The sequence below is a fragment of the Perissodus microlepis genome, chromosome 11 (genome assembly GCF_051167445.1).
Source record: "Perissodus microlepis isolate ML-2025 ecotype Zambia chromosome 11, ASM5116744v1, whole genome shotgun sequence".
NCBI classification, from domain to species: domain Eukaryota; kingdom Metazoa; phylum Chordata; class Actinopteri; order Cichliformes; family Cichlidae; genus Perissodus; species Perissodus microlepis.
The window spans coordinates 14,986,422-15,009,819 of NC_140471.1; the positions used below are offsets into that span (position 1 = coordinate 14,986,422).

Below are 23,398 nucleotides of genomic sequence, written 5' to 3' on the forward strand. Positions count from 1 at the left end.
CACACGTCCATCCCTCCTCTATGCAATGCATGCACACACGCACACCTCCACACACACAAAGCTTGATTTTGAAGGGTCCTTAATCACAACCGAGAAACTGACTGATCAATGACAGATACGAGGGGCTACTGTGCAAATGCTAACAGGAGCACATTTGCTTTTAGAAATTTATTTATTCTGGTCTATTTTTATCACAGATTATATTTCTTTCGTGTGCTAACGGGCTCCAAGCCCCGCCAAGGTATTAATTAAAATCTAAATACTAAATACTAAATATTGATTGATACGTTATCAGGGCATAGCAGTTGGTCCGCAGGCTATTGATCCAGCCTGTGATTTATTATCATATTTAAGAAAAATCATTTTGCGTGATTACACGAGGTAATGGATTTTTAGCAAGGATGTAATTCTCCCCCCCCCCCCCTTTTATTTTCGTATCGCGTTTGTTATGTGGAAGGTGGCGCAGACTTCTCAGTTGCATTCGGAGATCGCTGATATCCTAGGTACTGCACCCCCATCCCCCTCTCCCGAGCTTCCCTTTCAGCCCAGCCTGGCCTGCGAGGGACTAAAGCTTGTGTAAGAGAACGATCCCCCCGCTCTTGTCATTGGGAATAATGGGTATTGGGATTACCTCTTTAATCACAACAAAGATTAACAGATGGTATGAGAACAGTTATTAGCAAACATCTTGCACTCATCAAATCAATAAGATGATTTGTAATCAGGCTGTCGGTGCGAGTGAAAAGGGAGCCGGGGCCGTTCCCAGTGAAAGTTCCTGGCAATCAGAGGCTACTGTGTAGCAATTACCTCTCCACAAAATAGGTGCTCTTCCTCCTCTGGCTGGCAGTCCTCCAAAAAACACGCCAGACTGATAGCAACATAGGGCATTAACACGGCAAAACACAAAACACTGCATGGGTAACCTTGTATTTGATCAGGTGTTAGGTTGCTGCGCGATTTCATTTCACTTTGTGCCTTTTAATTTGGTGGATCTCGCCTCGTACTTGAAGAGGGAGAAAAAAAAATCTAAATGTTTACACATGCTGTCTCTCACTACAAAAGACCGTATAGCTCATTAGCGGGTTGCCATAAATATGTCAGCGTTGGGGACAAAGAAGTGAATACTATAGAAACTATACAGAGAAGGGTTCCCTGTGCAAATATTTCTCCCTGGAGACAGAAAGAGAAAGACTGAGGGTTTGTTGACATAACGGTGCATCCAGAATGGTAAACTGAGGAATCTTCCCCACAACATGCAACTCCTTTACAGCAGTAATGTTCTAACAGCACTTTGCTTTTTTTATGTCTCTGGGACGTGCGGGTGTTGAAGTCTGATATCACTGAGACAAACGCTGCGTCATATTTACTTCCAATTTATTCTACTTCTTAAGTTGAAAACAGTCTGTGAAACACATTCATGCACAAATGCGCATCTATTTAGATACCAGTACTTAAAAGGAAAAAGTCAGGAATGGTTGGGTTTTTTTGCAAAAAGTGGCAACATGGGATCTCTTCAGCTTTACTTGGATGGATATCGTTTTGATTCCAAATGCTGCTTTTAATGCTTGCAGGCTGTTTGCAAGCAACGTCACCTTGTATGCATCTTTGTAGTGGGAACAGCTGAAACAAACTGATGCAACACTGTGGACTGAATGAAGGCAGTCACTTTGGGAGTAAAATACAGAAACACACTTGTGAGAATGTCGAAAATCAGAGGCACAGTGTAAAAATGAGTGCGTTTAAGTTTTATCTCTCTCCACAAATTTGTACAGATATTTACACACACACACACACACACACACACACACACACACACACACACACACACACACACACACACACACTTCTAATCGCAAACTACTCATAATGACACAAAATCTCTCAGCGTCCCACACCGACACACACACACACTCACACTCACACACACATACTTCTGCACTGTAAGATAGCACAGATATGTGCCAGGATTAAGCAAGGCAAATGGTGCCAAAACAATGGCAGTATGAAGTAACTGATGCTGTTTAAAAATTTAGATGCCTGTATTGAACAGACAATGTGGCACACACATCACTGGACCACAGATCCCTGCAGCCCAATGGTCTGGTTTCTGGCTGCTCACATGCATATGGATAATCTCTTTCTAAACAACCCCACAGTCGCATCACGACCGCTACACCGCTGCGCAGACACACTCGGTAGAAAGGCTCACGCTGCACTTGTAAACCTGAAATGGCTTTCAAGTTCAGTGAAAATCATGTTGCCACTATGATATGCGATAAAGCACAGGGAAGCATATTTGTATACTTAAATAGAAACTTACAATCGCACAGTAACTGCAGACAGACACACACGCAGCCCCTCCCCTCGCCCACAGTCACTTGTCGAGTGGCTAATATCTTTCCAAGGTCAAACCTGACAAGGAATTCCAATGAGATTAAGTGTCATCAGTGCGGCTTTAGCCCTTTTCTGCTCATTGTTCTTGGAAATGGCATTAGAGCCACAGATGACCAAGGCCTTGGAGCAGTACAACCTCTTCCCTTCCTGAGTGGTGGGCCTGGTTGATACAGGAGATATTTGACACAAGGCCTCCAATTCAAACATCAAAGTGCAATAATGTTCTCACATGTATCTTTATCGAGGAAGCTTACACCAATATAAACCGATCTACGAGCACTGCAGTTTTATTACACGTCGACAGTGTTATTATTTCTGCATGCTGCAGAATTTTATTCAACTTTTTCTCATGTTAATTCTTAATTTTGAATTTTCAAGAGATCCATAGGTTTCAGACTCTGAGTCTGTGACTCCTTTTTATTTCAGACCTTGTAAGAGCTGCAGTGGCAAGCCAGCGTCAGTGTTTTTGGCATTCATTTAGGTGTTTTGGGGGCTATAAAGCAATAACAGAAATGTTGCTGCACTCTATATGCAGTAAATGTGCTTTCACACTTAATTTGTTCTGATGACTTGCATGCATATCTCCACACTTTTTCATTCACATGAGGAAGTGGCTCAGTCCAGGAGATAATCCCAGCGTGTTTGTTTGTACACACTTCGAGCAAAGCGACAGCTTATGCCAGTGTGTCAAACAGCATTTTCACACCAAATTTGACACATAGTCCTTTGGCGGCAGCAATGAGCATTTTGTCATCTCCTCTCAAGTGCCAACTCGACGTCCAATTGCGGCCCAGCTACTAATTTAATTACAGTAGCAGAAGAAATGGGTTGATTCAATTCATTTCAATTAAACCTGATTGGACCAGTCAAATCAAATTTTACTCATCTCAGGTACAAGCTGCCTGTCACATTTTATCTCAGCTTGGCTCAAATGAAGCACGATGAGCAGGTCCTGATGATAACTGGAAATATATGGTTGGGTTCTATCAAGCAGACTCATGTGCCGCCTGATCTCTGATTGTGCGATCAGTGTGAGAGCACCACACTCAATTTTCAGAGCAGGATCACAGACAGTTACCACTTAGTTAGAGTCCCAGCTACAACAGCCATTACTTATGCATGATGTCCACAATTATGTATCAAATCGTGTGCAAGTATGTGTGCGTTTAGATATGCAACTAAAACATGTGTAGCACATAGCAAAAACTATGCAGTGTCTGCTAAAGCTGCACATGAAGTGACTTTCTCTGAACCCCCCCCAACAAAACTTAATTAAAAAAGAACATACAAACAGTTCTGCATGCTACAATAAACTTTAGAACACAACTTGTGCTCCTATTTTTTTCATTTTAAAATAATTAATTTTTAATTGCAAATTTCGAAGTATTAAGACATACAATAGTATAAGGATAAAGGCTGTTGGGGGATAACAATGTGTTTACTTTATACATTTACAAGTATATATGCAGAAATTAGCTCTAGGACACAAGATTATTAAAACCTCTATAGTGACCATACTCCAATAATTACAGTCATCATAATGATGCTGTATATGTGTAGTATTATTATACTTCAAATACGCTAAATTCTACTATTAATAATGCATTTGCCAAAACGTAATAATTGTATTTATTAGCTCTAAGACTGGAAAAAAAATCATTGCTAAATTGTAAATTATTCGTGGACTAATTACAAGGAATAAAGTACAAGTTTAGCAACAGACAGAATGTAAGTATAGATTGCTTCAAAAGCGTACGCAGACAATGAAACAACATAAATATTGTTTGGGTTTGCCTTCAGAGACGCTGTAATTGGGCTCATTCAGTGGCAGAAAAAGTTCCATCTCATCTCTGATTGGTGCAGATGAAGCCCTGGGATTTTGTGCCATAGGCTGCTATAGGCTGCTACAGTAGCCTGCGGTGTGTGTAAATGCGTCTTGGCACCAGTTGCGGCGGCGCAAAGACGTCTGATTGGACACCGACGCAACGCACGCATATTTTTTTTTCATACTGCGCCACTTTAGCGGTCTAATCACATGCTTTACAACCTGAGCCACACATATAAAAATTCAATTTCTTAGATCCTCCTATTTAAAGATATGTAACGGATAACTTTAAAGCTATTATTATACAGTGATGCACAACGGCCAAAGCGAAGCAGTAAATTCAAACTCTGGGAGTCTTTTTTTTTTTTTTTTTTACCTCTCTGGTGTCTTCTTCACGCTCCGGCCTCCCTCCACGATATCCGCAGTGAAAGGCAGACAGGCTCACAGCGGACTGCGGGGTGTAAGAATAGAGGAGAGGAGTTGTTACCGAAGTCTGCCTGTGCACTTTGTGATGCAGCGAGGGCCAGCGTGGAAGCCCAAGCAGCCCTTTTCTCACCTTGCGACACAGATCCAGAGGGGGTGAAACGGGTAAAAACGGTTGTTTGGGTGATTACACGTTTCTGCTCTCCCTCCTCTCCCACCCTCCTCCGCCACCATGCCCCCCTCCTCCTCCTCCTCTTCCACCAGCAGCACCAGCAGCGCTCTCACTCCTCTCTCGGAGAATAGAGAGAGTGGCCCCCGTTGTAATAGCCTCGGTGGGGCTCCAGCTCTGCAGCGAAGCAGCCTTTAAGGTTAAAGGATACCTCTGAGGCGCATCCGGCATCCGCAGTGCCATGAAACAAAAATTGCTTTTTTTTTAAACGTATTTATGTATTTATTTGCTCGTCCACTGCAGTAAATTGGAGAACAATAATATTTGACTTGGTAATTTATTTATTTTTGAAGTCAGATCAAGCTATATAAAATCACAGGGGCTCTTAGGGTTACATAAAGCTTAGTGGAAATCAAACTTTTCAAGCGACGTGAATTCCAAAGCTGTTCGGCAGCCCGGTCTGGACACCCCCTCTCTTTCCCTCTCTCTCTATAAGTGTGTGCGGTGTGTGTATGTGTAGTCTATACCGGATTAAATGGCACCGCGTCTTAAATGGCACCTTGCCTCGTTTCCCCTCTCCTTTCATCATCAGCAAAATAAAGATTAGGCCTACAGAGGAGATTGTAACGGCTCGCCTTTAGACGCGCGGGGGATCTTCATTCCTCCGCCTTTGTGATGATATTGATGATGATGATGGCCAAGTGGACAGTTTGATTTTTGTGTGGCGAGCTAGTTATAAAGAATCAATATTATATCAAGGGGGTAACTTTGGTGATAAAGGACTTCAGCCACTCTGGCTATTCATCATAAGTCTGTAGCAAGCAGATAGGTCAAAAGAAATTATATTGCTCTAAAGAGTGTGTCTCCTTATCTCTCAGTACCAGGGGAGTGGAGGACACGCCGATCGATACAGTAGCTGCCGTATACTCCTTGCAATTATCAATAGCTGATTTTGTCTTCCTGGGGCTGCATCTATTAATACCAGATAATAACAGCCTTTTGGACATAACTTCAAAGGGGATGATGGACAGAGATGGAGAGGAAGAAGAAAAGGGGGGGGGGGGGGGGGCACCGAAAGTTTGCTCACAGGACGACCTTGTTGTCAACAGATTTGTCTCTCATATGAGGTGGACGCGGGGGAATAGACAAGTCAAACAGACAAGAGGGAGGGAGAGGGAGGGGGAGAGCGGGGAAGCTCTAACTGAGCTCACCCATGAACTGAAAAAAGCTGAAGATCTATCATTACAGTAAAAAGGTTTCTAATTTAGTCAGGAATTGGCAGCATTTGTGCGCCTGAAGTCGGAAACAAGCGCGATTATCATGTGCCCATTTTCCACATCCACTTTTAACGCATTTTCCTTAAGTTAGCAATACGGAAATAAACATGAAACCGTTACTTCTGTTAAATAAATAAATAAATAAATAAATAAATAAATAAATAAATAAATAAATAAAACGCAGTGTTCGCATGGCACTCAAGCACGAGCTCATTTGGTTCCTTTCTCCCCACCGTGCATGCGTACATTTTAGTGCAAAATGATAATTAATTTCTGTATTTATTTTAACTGTGTGTTGAGGGAAAGAGGTTTTAATTATATGCTGTATGATGTGTACTCTGACACACTTTACTTATTCATATTCATATTATTATTATTGTGTTGTTTTGCAATAATTCCCCAATATTAGTGTCGGTACATAAATCAAAAAGCAGCCCACATGTTCAAAAACCGCCACCGTGCGTAAAATGTCCACATTCCAGAATCAAAGTTAGAATAAAGCCGGGGTGTTGTGATTGAAAGCCTACCGTGTAATCAGAAAATCGCCGATGTCACGAAATAAAAATACTCTTCCGCATTAATATGATGACCCAGCCTTCTGGCGGATACGGGCGGTGACGGGTGAGATATTATATGATGGGAGGTCAAATCTGGGTGTTCACACAGAAGTCTGAGGACGATCCATTGAACAGTAACGTGGTGGTACATCCTAGTGGTGGCTGAAAGCAATGGGCTGAACCCCTGCTTGGGGGTTGACTCTCACACACAGCGCAGTCCCCCACACACAGAGCCATGCCCAACAGCGAGAGACCGACCGACGCTGCTAGAGGGCTGCCAGAAGATAACTTCAAAGTTGGTTTCGATATGAGCCCGAGAGCCGAGCGAAGGAAAGACATCGAGTAAAGCTTTAGTTTTTTTTCTTTTTGTTTGTTTGTTTTGGTTTTTTTGGGTTTTTTTTTTTTTCGGAAATCAAGTGGTGCTTAGGGTTTTTTTGATCAGCAAATATCCAGAAAAGACGCTTTTGGAGAGCGCACCGAGCCGAGGGCGCATACACGGCGAGAGGAGGTACACGGGAGGAACTTCGTCGCGGTCAGACACGCACCGAAGCGACTTCTCTTTGTCGGACACACGAGTGTTTGATCACACAGACGTTCTTGTTGTTACTGAGAGGAGCACTGTTGCTAATCTTGGCGCCGCTCTCTCGGAAGACGCGCGTCAAAGTTTGGAGAGCGGAGCTGCGCCTTTAGAAAAGCAAAAGCTGGTGGCAGTTTATCGCTCTATTGCAAATAACTTAACTCGTCCCGTCCACTTCTCCTTGCTGCCGGTGCCCGTGTAGCAACTCAAACAGCGGCTGCTTCACCGGGAAGATGTCCACCGACAGAAATCTGACACATCTCGACTTTAGACGTCGCTTCCTTTGAGTCCGATTCAAGGAGTTGCGTGTTCACCTCGCCACACGCACAGAACAAGAAAAAATAAATAAATAAAAGAAGTTAGAGAGAGAGGCGCTGCGAGAACTGAGCCAGTATCTCGGGACAGACTTAACGAGAAAACGTTTTCTGAAGTTTTGCGGTAAACGATGGATCGTTGAGGCCAGGGAGAGACACTTCGTCAAAGAAAAGAAGGAAAAAAGAAGAAAGCGCTGGTGAATCCTTAGTACTTGTGAGTCAGTGCGCTTACTCAAAGGAGTAGGGGGCAAAGGAGCCCGGCGTTCCCCTCGTTGGAGACCCCATGTGAACTGGGTATAACAAGAGATTTTGGTGTGTTGTGTTGTTTTGTGTTGTTGGGGAGGTGGAGGTTGGATAGTAAAGACAAAAGAGACGGATAAAGTCTGAGAGTGAAGCGGCTAATTGCTTAGTCCGTCCCTCATTACCATATCCAATGCGCGTCCATTGGCCTCCAGCCAATCCTCCCCACCTTCACACACTGCCATTAATCGCGAGGCATTATTCACTATCATAATTATTATACCGACATGCGCAATCCAACGCACAGCAACAGCAGCGGCAGCAGCAACACCGGCTAATTTCAGATTTATATTTTTTTCTCTCCTCCTCTCTCTCTCCGCCACCAGACTGTTTGCGAACTTTTTGTGTGTTGATTCGCTCTTCGCTGATGTATCTGCAAAACGCAGACACATCTCGGAGCGCAAACGCAGCAGCATCGCCACCACTAAAGCCAGCAGCATGTCCCGACGCAAGCAAGCCAAACCGCAGCACCTCAAGTCGGACGAGGATCCCGCACTAGCCGGGGTGATTTCCGAGCACGGTGAGTGGATTTGATCAGCTGAAGTTCCTTTAGCCTGATCTGCTTTCAGAGCTTCCCCTCGCAGCTCTGCTCTTCAATTTACGTTTGTTTCTTTACTTTGTTTGACAAACGTTTTAACACATTCTTTTCAATTAAATAGGTTTAAAGTCATTTGGATTATTATCATCATTATTATTATTATTTTGTTTTTTTGTAGTGGGGATAGTGGATTTATTTCATAGGCATAGGCGGAATCATTTGCAATAAATCAAAAAACGATGCGAATATTAAGTCAAAAGTGTCACCTTAGTCGAAGAAGAAGTCTGACGATTTAGAAGTTTTGTGTCTGTTTTGTCCCCCCTCCCTCCCTCCCCCAAAAAACTGTTAAACCTGCATCATATGATCGTCTTTTGTCAGGCAGGTTAATTTTAATAATAGTTAAGAGTTTACATTTTGGTTACAGCGTCTACATTAGGTGCCGGAGGCCCATTTTAAAGGCCTGTTTAAAAAACAAAATTCTCGGAGCTCTGTACACTGCAAAATAGTGTATTTCAACACTTTTGCAGTTGGTTTTGGACGTGCACGCGCACGCGCCGAAATGCAAGCACAACTGTAACAAACACACGAAAGAAGTTGGAAAATTATTTGGCTTTTTTTTCTCCCAGAGGTTTAGAATTATTTATTTCGCAGATGTGAAAGCAATGGGTCGTAATAGTTTTTTTTAAAAAAAACACTTCATTTAAAAAGCTGTTTAATTTATACGTTTCTATTTTTTATTTTTTATCTTGTTTTTTTTTTTTTTTTTGTTTAGTTTTTTTTTTTTGCATGTGTGTCTCTTGTCCCTGAGCGCCTGCGGAATCTGTTGCAGGTCGAAGACTTGTTTTGTTATGGAAATGCTTTTTGTTTACCCCCACCTCCCCACTCCACATAAATTTAGCACACTTGATTTGTTCCTTTTTGCGCACAGTATCGACAAGATCGGTTGACAAAGCTCGTCTTCGCCATGTGGGGGGAAAAAAGGATTATTTGTCCTTTATACTGCGCTTTTGCGCAGCAACACTATCATTATAGGGCTAAAGTCAGGTCCGAAGGCAGATGAAGTGCTGCAGGAATAATATGACTGGATTTCTATAAAACAAAAAAACGTACAGAGCACAAGTCCCACATTATTTGGCAGATTATTATTGAAATTGTGGCAAATCTAACATTTAAAAAAATCATTTTATGTATTGGAAATATGAGGATAAGACAAAATATGTCAATTTACTGCAGCATATCTTAACAACAATACTGTAATTTACTTGAAAACTTTAAAAAAAAATCACAATTTGTCAATTTCATTTCTCTTATTTAAACTTAGAAAGCTGTGTGTGTGCGTGTTTATGTTTGTGTGTGTGTTTTGGGTATCAGTGAAGCTCAGAGCTCTCAACAAATCACTGCTATTATTTATACCTTTCTATCTTGGCCCATGTTGGCCAACACTCACACCCAGACGCAGACACCCACACATGCACACACACACTTACACGCGCACACGCACACACACATTTTCCAGGGTTTCTTTAGAATAGAAATGTGTGATGTAATCTCTGGGGAGAAGCTCTCTTTGCATGGGGAAATGCTGGTGTGAGGGGTGGGTGGGGGATCACACTGATGATTCCCGACTCTTTTGTTCAGTTTACTCTTTGGATCTCTCCCTTTTTTTTAAAATATAATTTCTGACTAATTGACAAACACAGACACTTTTCCTGATTCGGTGTTTCAGATGACCCTGCTCACATTCTGTACAGAGATAATCATCCATCAGGTTGCACTCCTGTAGGATTGTGGATTGAAAATCAAGCTTGTTTTTGCTCCTGTCAAATCTCACGTTTGGATGATTTCGAGGTTAGGTTACAAATATTTGATTTGAAATCTTGATTGCAATTTATAAAACAGAACAGTCAGATCCACAGAGAGAGGGGAAAAGAAGAGAGGAATTTAAAAAGAAAAAAATCTCTACACACTTATTCTGAATTTTATTCCACAGATTAACACACACCTCCTGGCGTAATTAAAATACACACAGACTCAGACAGCGTTATCGGTAACATACTGTATGCTGTCAGTGCCATTGTGCTCGAGACTGGAAGTGTCCGTGGAATGTTCTTTCCTTGCTGAAGCAACTATACTGGCTCGCTTGTTTTCAGGAAAGACGTAGCAGTGAAACAATCTCAAGCCCTTGGCAGAGCACAGTGAGCCCATACATACTTAAATAAACCTAATAATACCATGCCTCAACCAACACTACCTTACATGATGAGCTACGAATGTCACCCTGTCAGTGTGTCGTTGCAGCATGATCGGATTCTCCGCTCTCTGTTGCTGTGTGGTGCAGCTTGCGACGAACACAATCGATTGTTGGCCTTGACATAACCACCGCGTATTAACGTCGACGGGATTCAAAAGTTCCAGTCGTCAGCCGCTGCTCGACTGAGACTTAAAATCCATTTTTGCTCAGCTTAGTGCTGAAGAGAACGTCAAGAAGAATGTGTTGTTCAAATTGTGCTCAGGGATCTTCACCATTTCTTACAAATAAGAAAACAAGGAAAGAATCAGCCAAATCGAACCCTGTGCCTGGAAAGCTTCAGCTTACACCTTCATTTTCCCTAAATATTCCCAATATTATTTTGTCTCCTTTGTATGTGGCATTTATGACTGCTGCCCCTCTGCAGCTTACTGAGTACTCTTTAATGTGCCGCATCCATGAAAACATGAAAAACTAAAATCAAGTGCCAACAAGCCCTTGTCTGGCATATCATCTCCCCTCAGGCTTTCCGGACACTTTCCTCCTGGGGGCATGGGAGGGTTTTTGTGTGTGTGTGTGAGTGTGTGTTTGTGTGTGTGTGTGTGTGCTAGGATGGTGAAAGGGAAGAGGAGGGGGTGGTCTGCTTAGAAGTGCTTTTATAAAGCTTGCTGTCTTAACCTTTGTGTAGCCCCGGGCAGCCATATCCTGCCGCTAGATGTCAAGCTCCTTGTACAATTAGAACATGTGTGCCGTTGACCTTGGCAGCGCAGTTTCCTCGTGTCCTAGAAAGCGTTAGCAGCAGCAGGCTTTTCACCACGCCACCGCTTTCTCGGCATCCAGTGTCGTTCAAGGTGTGAATGTGCAGGGGAGCAATGGTGGCCAAACTCTGCGCTGTCACACGAAGATTTAGAAGAATTTTCAAAGGTAAATTTCCTCAGTTGTCAGTGGACACGCACAGCATCGTTCGAGCAAGAAAGGCAGATTTCTTTTTCTAAAATTATTACTCTGGAAAAACACGAGACACTTGAGGAACAGGTAACAACAAGGCTCAGGTCACAGTCGCAATTATTTGAAGTCAAAATCTTCTCAGAGTTCATTCTGGGCTGAGCCCTTTTCCTTTCTTTTCGTCATAGCAGCAGAGGCACGGGCGTGTATGGTTATGAATCCAAAAAAATGTAATAAAGTGAGAAAATCCCTGCTGGTAGTGACAACATGGTTGTTACCACTTCCCCTGCAGCGGGGCTTTGTTTGCCTTTTGTTTTAATCCACTCTCACCATTGGGTGCAGGCCTGTGGACCACCCACATAGTTGTGCCAAAGATGTCTTCAAGAAGGCACTCAAATATGGCTGTGTCTTAATTACCACTCAGCACACGAACAAGTGAGATCCTGATTGAGAGGAAGGACTAGACAGGGAAGGGAAGAACTATTTAATGTTAGACAAGACAGCAGATTTGGAGGATTTAGGTAAAAAGCTAACATGTAGTCAGCTGAAGGGGTAAATTTCCCCTTTAAATGGTTTGGTTTTGATGGTTTGGGTTTTGGCTTATTCAGATGATTTTAAACACCAGTTTGTCCAGAAAGTGGGGACGCGGAGGAGCAACATGTGAGCGGAGATGTGCAGCTCTGCCTTCTGTGTAAAACAGGAAACATATAGCTTTGAGTTCAATTTGATTTAAACAAACCCCAAGCAAAGATGAATAAAAAATCTCTTTTGACGTTAGAGAACGAGAGCGCATTAGATCCTGTGGCCTCGTCTCGGACTCTTTTTGTAAATCCGGAGGCAGAGAGGTATCTTGGCGAGTGTCATCTGGACAGAGTGTCGTCATTGAATACTGTATTGCAAATGCTTACACAAACAAATCGTTAATGTTTTGGCTGCTCCACATCTGCAGGCCATGACAAAGGCCTCTCTGTTGGGGCAGATATGACTGTACCACTCTGCAGTAGGGCTGACCAGGCCGATGACACACACTCACAGCGCTGTGCTGAGGACGACTGAGCCTCTGCAAGTCCGAGGATGCACTGGGTCATTCGTGGATATGCTTCATGGGTACAGCAGGACAGCATAATTATTTAGATTTCCTTTATTTTATTGAATCTTGATTATTATTATTTTTTAAATCATGCACACATGCAATTAATCTTAACTTTGCTATGAGGCTTAACCAGTATGCTAAAGAGTCATTCTTTTAAACAAAAATGAACTAACTACAAATGTTCAGAATTTAAGTGACATTTGTCTTATTCCGGTGCAGATTATGTCCCAGTTAGAACGAAGCAGAGTGCACGCTGTATCTCAGTCAAAATGTCTCGTCAAACAACTTAAAATAACTTGAAACGTCTTTATTTTTTATTTATTTTTATTTTTTTGTACTCACGATTAGAGTTGCGGAAGTGTGTCAAAAAGTGTAATGGAAAAATTTTATCAGGCCACAAATTCCAACATTGTTGGACGCAGCAGGCCTCTTTCTTTTCTTTTTTTCCCCCCCTCAACTTCCAGCTTGAGCAGGACCAACAGGGATGCATCTCTCTTTAAGGGTCCTAAGCTATCCTCACATTCTTGAGAAGAATGCATTTTAAGGGGGCAGAAGGAGGGGCCTTTTTAGGAAGAGCGCAATCACAGAGGCTGGTCACGATATACTGCTCTCACAGACTGCTGTTGGTGTAAATGACATGTAAGTTCTCGGGGTATGATGAAGACTTTTTAATTGCGCATTTAAATTACAATACCCTGCACTTACTGAGATTGAAATACCTTGACGTAGGGTAAATGCTCCCACTGTCATTGCTGTTTGTTTTCATTATGTGAATCTGGAAATTGTTAAGAATGGGAAAATTTGTAATTGGCCAAGGCTTCGGTGCTTCTCTCAATGCCCGGCTCTGTGACTTTCACAGAATCCGTGGTAAGCATGAATACCTCATCTGATATAATATGTCAGATTAGCAGTTTCAGTTGGCATGCCAGAGATTGCTGAGCAAGATAGCGGACACACAGATTCAATGTCTACAATCCCCCTATTGACTACCTTCAACTTAATATTTGTATCCGGGTAAATGAAGACTCTTAAAGCAATGAAAAATGGATGGGATTTTTTTTCCGTCCCCTTCTTTTTCATACTATAGGAAAATCAATATTAGCCCCTTCCCCAACACAAACACATATAAAATCATATAGAAACACACACGTATGCATGCATCCCTTTCCACTGTGTTGCATTGCAAACCCAAAGCAACCACAAAATGTCGCCTCTTAGCTCCACAGCACAATAGCACTGTACAGGTTAAAGCAACACAGTTGTTTTAAGATTATGAGCTTTCTTAATGCTCGTTTGTTTGTCTCTTTGTTAGTTTGTTTGTTTGTTTTTTCCTCGGGAAGTATGACAATAATCTGTAATGTACGCAGCTGTAATTTGTGTTTCTATGATTAATGCTGACTAACTGTAGCATTAGTCAAAGTAAACCTGAAAACGGCAATTTCGTGTGTTTTCCTTGTTTTTTAGCGGCGTGGACATTTTTAAAGAGGCAGTGTATTTTATACAACTACACAGCGTTTAGATTTGAATTTAAAAAAGCATCGGACATAAGATTTGTTTTTATTTTATAATAATAATTAGCGCTCTAAAGTTACTAAAGTTATGAGACAGGAAGGATTTTTTTTAATGGACAAAATGTAATTTATAAGAGTCTTTTCTTTCCTTTTTGGTTTTCTGTTTTTGTTTTTTTGAAAATAAGTCAATTTAGGAGCAGAGGCCTGTGTATGTGTAGAAGTGACTGGTACACTCTACTAACGGCAAAAAAGCATGCTTTTGCAGGTCTATGTGTCGTAATTTTTTTTAGGTGTTTGTCCTCGTACATATGCACATAATCTGTGAATTCTCTTTGTCCGTCTTAGGAAACGTGTCAGTGTGTGTGTGTGTGTGTGTGTGTGTGTGTGTGTGTGTGTGTGTGTGCGAGAGTGAGAGGTCAGAGGCATACAAAGACCCCCACTTGTAATTGTATGAATGAATAAAAGAGATTGACAGTAATACCATTCTAATAACTAATCAGCTCAACACAATGCCTACTCATTTGTGTTGACCTTTCAACCCTCAATTATGGAAATGAGTTCTGCTGTCCGCTGCTGGGCTAAGGAGCTTTTTAGCCTGCCGTCACGTGTCGCTGACGTTTCCAGTCACTTGCTCCTTTTCACTTGTCAATTTCTGGTTTGTATTTGAGCTTAAATGACTAATTTGTTTTTCAATGGATTTTTTTTAATACCGAGGTCTCAACATACAATGTATGTCTTGGGATAAAACCATAAGGATTTTACATTTTCTTTTCCTTTAATTCCTTAATTGATTTTTTTTTAACTGGCAGTACCCATGATTTAGTAAAATAATATCTTACTTTGTCAGCTCTAACCCCAATGAGGATGAGAGCACGGAGTCTGTCCAAAACTGTTCTGCTGATAATTAATTAAGTCACAGACACCAGACCACGATGGCGCATGGCCCCTTTGGCCACAAATTACAGGAGGAGTGATGAATTTCTTTCCTAATGAGTCACTGTAATTGGCAAAAATGCTTCATTTCTGCTTTGCTATGGTTTACTCCACTTTAACCTTTGAAGTTAGCACAAGCAATGTATGAATCTCTCTATTGCTCACTTGAAAAGCATAACGGGTCTTTTAATGATAAGGAAATGTGCACTATATGTTCCAAGGAATTTTCTGATTCTGATTTCTTTTTTTAAAATTTAGTGAACAAGCTGGTTTAGCCCACTGGGTGAGCTGCTTAGAGATAAAAAGAAAATATGCACAAGTGAAAGCAGCTAAATTCAGACATGCAACTTTTATGCTTTGGGATTTTTTTGTCATACACATATAGTAATAATTAACCTGAATTTAAGTTTTTTCTTAGTTATTAACTACTTTTAAACAATATAGGATCACTGAAGAACATAACCTTGTTTTATAGCAGCCTTTGCATGAAGTAAATCTTTTTTTATTTCCAGCAATTGACCATGAAATTGTCTTAACATTTTAAATGTGTATACACAGTGGTTTAATTTGTGGATAAATAGTTTACCAGGTATTCGCTGGTCGTCAAATGTAAACTGAACAGGAGACGACTCTGAAATAAAGTACGTGCTAGATGTCTTGTGGTGACTGAGTGTGCTTCCTACTCAGACATTTTTATTTATGCAGACGTCCCCGACAGAGAGACCCGCACGCTATAACTAAGAGGGGGGGGATTAATAAGAGGAGGCCATTTTTACATGGTTTATATCAGGTGTGAATTTGGTCCACGCTCGGAGCTCGCACGGGTTTGTTTGACTCTTGATGGTTGCATGTCAAAGAGGAAGTGGCTTCCTACAACTGTGATTAAACATGTGTAACTAATCAGTGACTTTGCTGCCATGGCACTAGCATGTAATTTGTTGAGTCTTATGTCAGAGAGCATGGCCAGTGGAGAGAGAGGAGTAACGCACTGAGTGTTGCCTAACTTAAAGGGAATGTTTTCTATTTGGAACATTTTGAAAAAGAATGAAATTGTGAAAACTTTTAAATTATAGTGATTTGTTACGCACATTTCAAAAGGTCAAGATTTATGGGGTTTTTTTCTATTTGTAGTTAATGTACAAAAAAAAGTCGAAAGTCAACAGATATCATCACTTATATATGATGATGCATTTTTGTGACAATGTGGCAAAAGTTCAGTATAGTTATTTGCTTAGATTCAAGGCTCTAACATTACCTTTGCGATGCTAAATGGAAAGCCAGGCATTTGAAATTCAAGTGGAAATGACTGAGCTTGATAGCAGAGGGGAATCCTAATAGGGCCATCAAAGTCCTGATTTGTACCCAACAGATGAGGCAGCTGTGAATTGTATGAAATATTGGAAATCAATATGTTCTATGGAATTTCATTAAGTGGCAGTATCCACAACTGATAGGCCCTCATAATTTGATGGATTGCACAAAGAAAATTATTACCTGGCCCTATGGAGAGGGTGTGAACGCACAAATCTGGGTCTTGAGAATTGGTGAACTAGGGCAATTTGTTCAGAGTGAAAAAAAAAGAATATTGATTTTGGTTATGTTAAAAGAGAGAAAAAAAATCAAAGGTTAAATCTTTGCAGCACTGCACTGGAAAATATGTGTGGATTCTTTATTGATTATTTATTCATTAATTCTTCTTTCTTCCCTCCCTCCTCCCTTTGGTTTCTTTTTGTCCCTTTTCACTCCTCTGACCCCCCTCCCTTCGCTTTTTGTAGCCCGAGGTGATGTGCTGGATGATGCCGACAGCGGGAATGAGAGCCGCAGTGGCAGTGAGGAGACCCATGTATGTGAGAAGTGTTGTGCTGAGTTCTTCAAATGGTCAGACTTCTGTGAACATTTAAAGAGCTGCACTAAGAACCCCCTGGTGCTTATAGTGAATGACAATGAGGACACACCTAACCCCTCACAGGAGTACCCTACAGAGCCCTCCCCTGTACCCAGCTGCCCTAGTGAGCAGGCTGACAGTGAGGACCCCAGGGAGGGGAGCCACAGCCCTGCTGGTGAGGGGGATGACATCCCAGAGACAGCAACCTTAAATGGGGTCAGTGTCCTGGAAAAGGAGGACGAGCAGATGGAGCTGGAGCTTTCTCCCGAAAAAAATGTGGATCCTGAAGAAAGAGATGTGACATCCCCTGAGCCAGATGGCTCCCTACCTCAGCTCAATGATGTCATTCCCTCTGCTGTTACAAGTTACGCCATGCCAAGCACCAATGTTACCTTAGAGACTCTTCATGGCACCCGTGTTGCAGTTGCCCAGTTTTCACAGAGTGTAAGGGCAGCAGCGGGCAGTGGGGTTTCCACCATGGCTATTCCCATGATCTTGGACCAGCTGATGGCCCTCCAACAGCAGCAAATTCATCAGCTGCAGCTAATAGAACAAATTCGCAGTCAAGTGGCTCTCATGAACAGACAGTCTGCCCCACAGCCTGCTCTTAACCACCATCACAGCAACGCTACTGGAAGCCAGGGGCCAGTCTCCTCCTGTGTCCCTCCTGTTGCAAGTCAGCTTCAGCTACATAATTTTATCACTCCCCCAGTCCATCAGCTGCCTGTTAGACTGCCGGCCACTCTCAATGGTCAAGGACCTTCACCTCTGACCTCAGCAATAGAAGGGCCTCTCTCTCAAACACCACAAAGCAGCAGTCAGCAATCTAACTCTTCAGCTCCGATCACATCCTCAACTAATTCAGCTTTTCCTCCACCAAGTGGTACTGGATTGTCATCTCTACTTCCCCCCTGCTCATCCTCTGTCACAAACAACAGCATTAGCACTAGTAATAGTATAACAGGAGGTAGTGGCATTAGCAGCAGCTCAACTCTTTCCAGGAACTCTAGCACCCCTCCTTCCCTCACTCACAGCACCCTCCTGAGCTCTTCTTCCAGTCTACCGCTGATACCTCACAGCTCTTCGAGCAGTGTTATCTTCCCTAATCCACTGGCCAGTATAGCAGCCACAGCCAATGCACTCGATCCTCTCTCTGCTCTAATGAAGCACCGCAAGGGGAAGCCCCCAAACGTGTCTGTATTTGACACTAAGCCCAGCTCTGAGGACCCCTTCTTCAAGCATAAGTGTCGGTTCTGTGCCAAGGTGTTTGGCAGTGACAGTGCCCTACAGATCCACCTGCGTTCCCACACTGGAGAAAGGCCCTACAAATGCAACATATGTGGCAACCGCTTCTCCACCAAGGGGAATCTGAAAGTCCACTTCCAGAGGCACAAAGAGAAATACCCACATATACAGATGAACCCCTACCCTGTGCCAGAGTACCTGGACAATGTTCCCACAAGCTCAGGCATCCCATATGGCATGTCATTGCCCCCAGAAAAACCTGTTACCACATGGCTAGACAGTAAGCCAGTTCTTCCCACAGTTCCCACCTCTGTCGGACTCCAGCTGCCTCCAACATTACCGAGTATGATGGGAGGATTTGGTGAGTCTCCAAGCCTCACTCCGCTCAACAGGTCTCCTCAGAGGCCATCCCCACCCTCAAGTGACTGTGCATCTTTGTCCCCAAATATCATCACTGACTCATGCATGACCACTACTTCACCATCCCCAAAACCAAGCCTAGGGTGTGAGGCACCTCCTTTACTGAAACCCGAAGGCATTCTTTTGCCCGCAAGCTGCTCTACTAGACCGGGAGAGAACACGACTAGCACAACGACCATAACTCAAGTGCTTCTTTCCACTACTGTCACCTCCACATCATCGTCCAGCAGTGGACAGGTCTCTGAACCCATCAGTAGCCCCAACTCGGCCTCTAATTCTGTCTCCCATCCTGTCCTTCCCATGCTCTCAGACCATTTTAAGGCCAAGTTTCCCTTTGGAGGCCTCTTAGACTCTATGCAAACATCAGAGACATCCAAGTTGCAGCAGCTTGTTGAGAATATTGACAAGAAGATGACTGACCCCAACCAGTGTGTCATCTGTCACCGTGTTCTGAGTTGCCAGAGTGCTCTGAAGATGCACTATCGCATCCACACTGGTGAAAGGCCTTTTAAATGTAAGATATGTGGGCGGGCATTTACAACCAAGGGAAATCTGAAAACACACTTTGGTGTCCACAGGTCCAAACCTCCACTTCGGGTTCAGCACTCTTGTCCTATATGTCAAAAGAAATTCACCAATGCAGTTGTACTGCAGCAGCACATCCGTATGCACATGGGCGGGCAAATTCCCAACACACCAATCCCCGAAAGCCTGCAAGAAATGGATACTGACCCCTCCTTTGATGAGAAGAGCTTAGATGCCATGAGCAATTATGATGATGACCTTCTGGATGAAATGGAGCAGGCCATAGATGATGAAGCTGATTTAAAAGAGGGAGATATGGACTCATCCAAACCTTTTTCACCTGGGAGCTCTCCACCAACTTCCGTAATCTCCAGCATTGCTGCAATGGAGAACCAGATGAAGATGATTGACTCTACCGTCAACATGACTCGTACATTTGGTCTGAAGCCTTCGCAGAATGGCAGTAGCTTTGGAGGGGAGACTGATTGCTTTACCACTGATTCTCTGTCTGTAGTTGGGGATGCTGAGGGTCAAAGCTTGGGGAGCCCCACTTTGTCTGAGTCCTCTGGCTCTATCCAGCATTTGTCCCCAGCCCACAGTCATTCTGAGAGCCAGCGATCCAAATCCCCTGCTGCACTCAACAATAATAACATCAGCAGTGCCATGACAGCAGAGGAGGTCCAAGACAACAATACAGCTGGCCTGGCAACAGTAAAGTCGGAAAAATCCGAGACGCCATCTCCGCTTCCTGCAACTGAAGGCACTGGGGCCCTTGACCTGACTGCCACTCAGCCAGGCAGGCACTTTATCAAAGAGGAGAGCCACTTCAACGTGCTGTTTCTAAACAGAGATCGAGGTGTGTATGTGCAAAAACACAAATCTAAAGTGAATTCATTATCTGGGTACATTTGGGAGTTCATAATAATGAATTAATAACCACATCTCAATATCATAATAATTTAAAGATGAAAAATTGTTGACAGTAAGAGAATGAAAAAATAGAAACGAGTTGTTTATGAATAATAAGGACCTTGACCAAATAACTATAAGATTTCAGCAGGAATTTTTTTAGATTTTCAAGTCAAATTCTGACTGTTCAAAGGCTTTTCGTGTTTTACTAATAGAATATAAATCGAATTGTTCTGTTTTTTACTTTTGTTTGTTCAGGGCTGAGCACTCCCAATTTGGCCAGCACTGCATCAAACATGATTAAAATGGAAATGAACGGCCATGGGAAGTCAATGTCTCTGAGCGACAACCCTCACCTGCCCGTGGGCATTCAGGTTCCAGCTGCAGCGCCCCCAACCAACATGAGCCCTAGCATCAACCCCATGTTGGCTCCCCCGCCTCCACGACGCACTCCTAAGCAGCACAACTGCCAGTCGTGTGGGAAGAATTTTTCCTCAGCCAGTGCTCTGCAAATCCATGAGCGTACACACACTGGGGAGAAACCTTTCGCTTGCTCTATTTGTGGAAGGGCTTTCACCACAAAGGGCAATCTCAAGGTATGACCCAGCTTAAAGTACATTGCATCAGTTGAGTTTTACATAGGTTCATTCTGCTATTAAAGACGCACGGCATTTGAAGTGCAAGTAGCCCTCAAACCACTCATATTGTCACTTCTGAATATTTGCTCCACAAAGTGACAACTTCAGATTTATACCACAAAGATTTCTGATTTTAACATCACATGAAATGAAGAAATTTAAAGTAGCTTCTATCTTCAAAGCTCTGTAATATTTACAGATTTTGCCAACAAACAGCTTTTTGCTCTTGAAAAGCACTACATTAATACATTTTATTTGCTTAAAATTATGTATCAATTAAAAAAAAGAAAAAAGAAGCACAAAAAAGAGAGCATTCCAAAAATGTGGCCTTATATGTTTTTACATTTAGTTTTCCTTTCCAGTACATCCCACACAATTTCTATTTCAAGTATTTTCCATTTACAATTACAGAGTCATTATTTTTTCATTTGTTTGTCATTTTGTCAATAATTTTAGGTTCACATGGGAACGCACATGTGGAACAATGCCCCGGCCCGAAGGGGTCGACGACTGTCTGTGGAGAATCCCATGGCCCTGCTGGGTGGGGACGCCATGAAGTTCAGCGAGATGTTTCAGAAAGATCTTGCTGCTCGGGCCATGAACGTTGACCCGGGCTTTTGGAACCAGTACGCAGCCGCCATCACCAATGGCCTGGCCATGAAGAACAATGAAATCTCTGTGATCCAGAATGGAGGCATCCCCCAGCTGCCCGTCAGCCTTGGTGGCGCAGGAATCACTTCATTGGGAGCAATGCCTGGAGGGATGGACCGCGTTCACACAGGCAGCAGCCCTCCCATGACGGGTATGGAAAAGACTGGTCTGGAAGTCACAGCTAACCGCCCCTTCTCCAGATTTATGGAGGAGAACAAAGAAATTGGGATCAATTAAAGAGACTTTTCTGTATAATTCCAGGTAGGCAAAGACTACAAGGCTGTTTATGAGGAAAGAAACTGCTGATCCAGTCTGAACTCATGCGTACTATATTATGTACAGATTAAATATTTTTTGTTTGTTTTTGGAAACATAGTATTTAGTATTGATTAGAGGTTTTTGCCTTTCACCCATTCCCTGCTCACTTAATATTTCGCCTATACGAAGAATACTTTGTCTCTTGTTTGAGAATATGTCGTCTTGCAAGATTTGCATGGTACTTATTGGTTTTTATCAGTACGTTTGACTGCTTTTATGAATTCCTTTGAAAACCAGGATCCTGCCTCAGTTATGATTGGCAAGCATCTTATCTGGACAGGACTAAAACACAAAAAGGACAGAGTTTTAGCTCAAAGTCAGTCTGAACAATGTCTGCCAACCTCGTTTATGGTTGCTATTTTAAATATAAAGGGCCATGGATAGACTGAAGAAAAGACTGAAGTATAACGTTCTGTGTTCGCCTGATTTTTTTTTTCATGATCTAGAAAACTTGAAAAAAATAATGTTTGAACTATTTTAATCTTTACATTTAGTCTCCCAGCATTGTCTTATATTATTGTCGTGTGTCTTTAGTATTTATGATATTGACAAAAAAAAGCGGGTATACAAAAATATATTTAATGGCCCAAGCATTTTATTGATCTTTTTTTCTAAACTGCAGGCTTCACTCATGAAAATCTCTTTCAATGAAGACAATATGTCATTTGAGTTGAACAACAGAGAAAAAACAGTAGGTTTTATTTGGATATCGGTTGAGACTATGATTATCTCATTACACAGTGAAGAAGCTAGAGATATCCGAAGCTGCTATGACCACAACCCTGCTTTTAACCTTTGTAAAAAAGAAAAAAAAAGTGACCCTTTTGAATAAATATCTATGTATAGAAATACAGACAAATCTAAAACAGGTATGCATATTTTGTATCACTTAAAAAAAATAGACATCATGAGTTGAGAGTATTTGTCATGTTTGTGAATGCACTTTTTAAAAACAAGACGTTTTGTCTGTGAGTTACCGTTAACCTTTTGACTGAGCTATCTATCACGTGCTGTTTTCATTGTTTTCAGCATACCACTCCTACAATTGGCAGAGTCAGTTCTCTGTTATTGCATCTGTGCTACTCGTCAGAGTACAAACTCATCACTCAATCAACCTTCTTAAATAAAATAAAAAGAAAACAGGTGTGTGTGTTGCAGTGGTCTCCTTATCTTTAATACGCTTTCTCCTTCTCTTTGTTTTTTTTTTTGTTTTTTAGTCATCCTAATTATTACCATTGAAATTTGGTCTTGCAGTGTGAGCCACCATGTGAGTGTGGAAAACAGCTTTTAAATCCATTGCTATTTAAATATATGCAAAAACAACAACTTTGCTTTTGAAATTCCACCACACTTATAGCAGATATGTTAGTAAGAAATTACTTATTATCTTATCTGCCAAAACAAACTGGTGCTTTTTGGATGAGCCTAAAATGATTTTCAGCAAAGATATGTTTCCTCTTTTGGGTCATAAAAAAATGGGTGGAAAAAAAACAAGGAATCATTTCCAGATGCTTTATAATGGTCTGGGAAGCATTTTCTTCAAAGAGGCTCTTCAAGAAAAAAATTCATTCATTAATATTTTGTTTATGTTTTTACTTAGCAATGAGCTTTTCAATTTACAAGAAAAAATATTACTGAATTGTCTGCATATTTTTACTTATTTTACTTATGTGTGTGCATGTGTGTGCTCTTCTGTCCAGTTT

The 23,398-nt window shown here is 42.1% G+C and overlaps 1 protein-coding gene and 1 long non-coding RNA gene across 5 annotated transcripts in view; one reads left to right on the forward strand and one right to left on the reverse strand.

The window, feature by feature from the left end:
• The window catches only part of LOC146377407 (uncharacterized), a 62,015-nt gene extending 55,305 nt beyond the window's left edge, over positions 1 to 6,710 (reverse strand). For 2 of the 3 annotated variants that reach the window (XR_014801743.1, XR_014801742.1), the window contains exons 1-2: positions 4,776 to 4,875; positions 4,596 to 4,670 (exon numbers count right to left, since the gene is read on the reverse strand). This is a non-coding gene — a long non-coding RNA (uncharacterized LOC146377407). Of the gene's footprint in view, positions 1 to 4,595; positions 4,671 to 4,775; positions 4,876 to 6,615 lie in introns of those variants that run through there. The other variant, XR_014801744.1, reaches the window with a different exon arrangement.
• Positions 6,711 to 6,934: 224 nt separating this feature from the next.
• On the forward strand, positions 6,935 to 22,839 carry sall3a (spalt-like transcription factor 3a). Of its 2 annotated transcripts, XM_084945064.1 has the most exons (5): positions 6,935 to 7,830; positions 8,163 to 8,356; positions 16,880 to 20,035; positions 20,347 to 20,684; positions 21,183 to 22,839. In XM_084945064.1, the coding sequence occupies exons 2-5, from the start codon at positions 8,275 to 8,277 to the stop codon at positions 21,612 to 21,614; spliced, it is 4,008 nt and encodes a 1,335-aa protein (XP_084801190.1). In that variant the 5' UTR covers positions 6,935 to 7,830; positions 8,163 to 8,274; the 3' UTR covers positions 21,615 to 22,839. The 2 variants fall into 2 exon arrangements, with proteins under 2 accessions (XP_084801190.1, XP_084801191.1); XM_084945065.1 differs by lacking the exons at positions 6,935 to 7,830; positions 8,163 to 8,356 and adding an exon at positions 15,019 to 16,822 and having other exon boundaries at positions 16,857 to 20,035.
• The last annotated feature ends 559 nt before the right edge of the window (positions 22,840 to 23,398 follow it).

Bases quoted from the DNA above. Each gene is read 5' to 3' on its own strand.
- sall3a (XM_084945065.1), top strand. From the start codon at position 16,761: ATGTGTGGATTCTTTATTGATTATTTATTCATTAATTCTTCTTTCTTC. The intron at 20,036-20,346 runs GTGTGTATGTGC...TTGTTTGTTCAG, and splicing joins GTTTCTAAACAGAGATCGAG to GGCTGAGCACTCCCAATTTG. The intron at 20,685-21,182 runs GTATGACCCAGC...CAATAATTTTAG, and splicing joins CCACAAAGGGCAATCTCAAG to GTTCACATGGGAACGCACAT.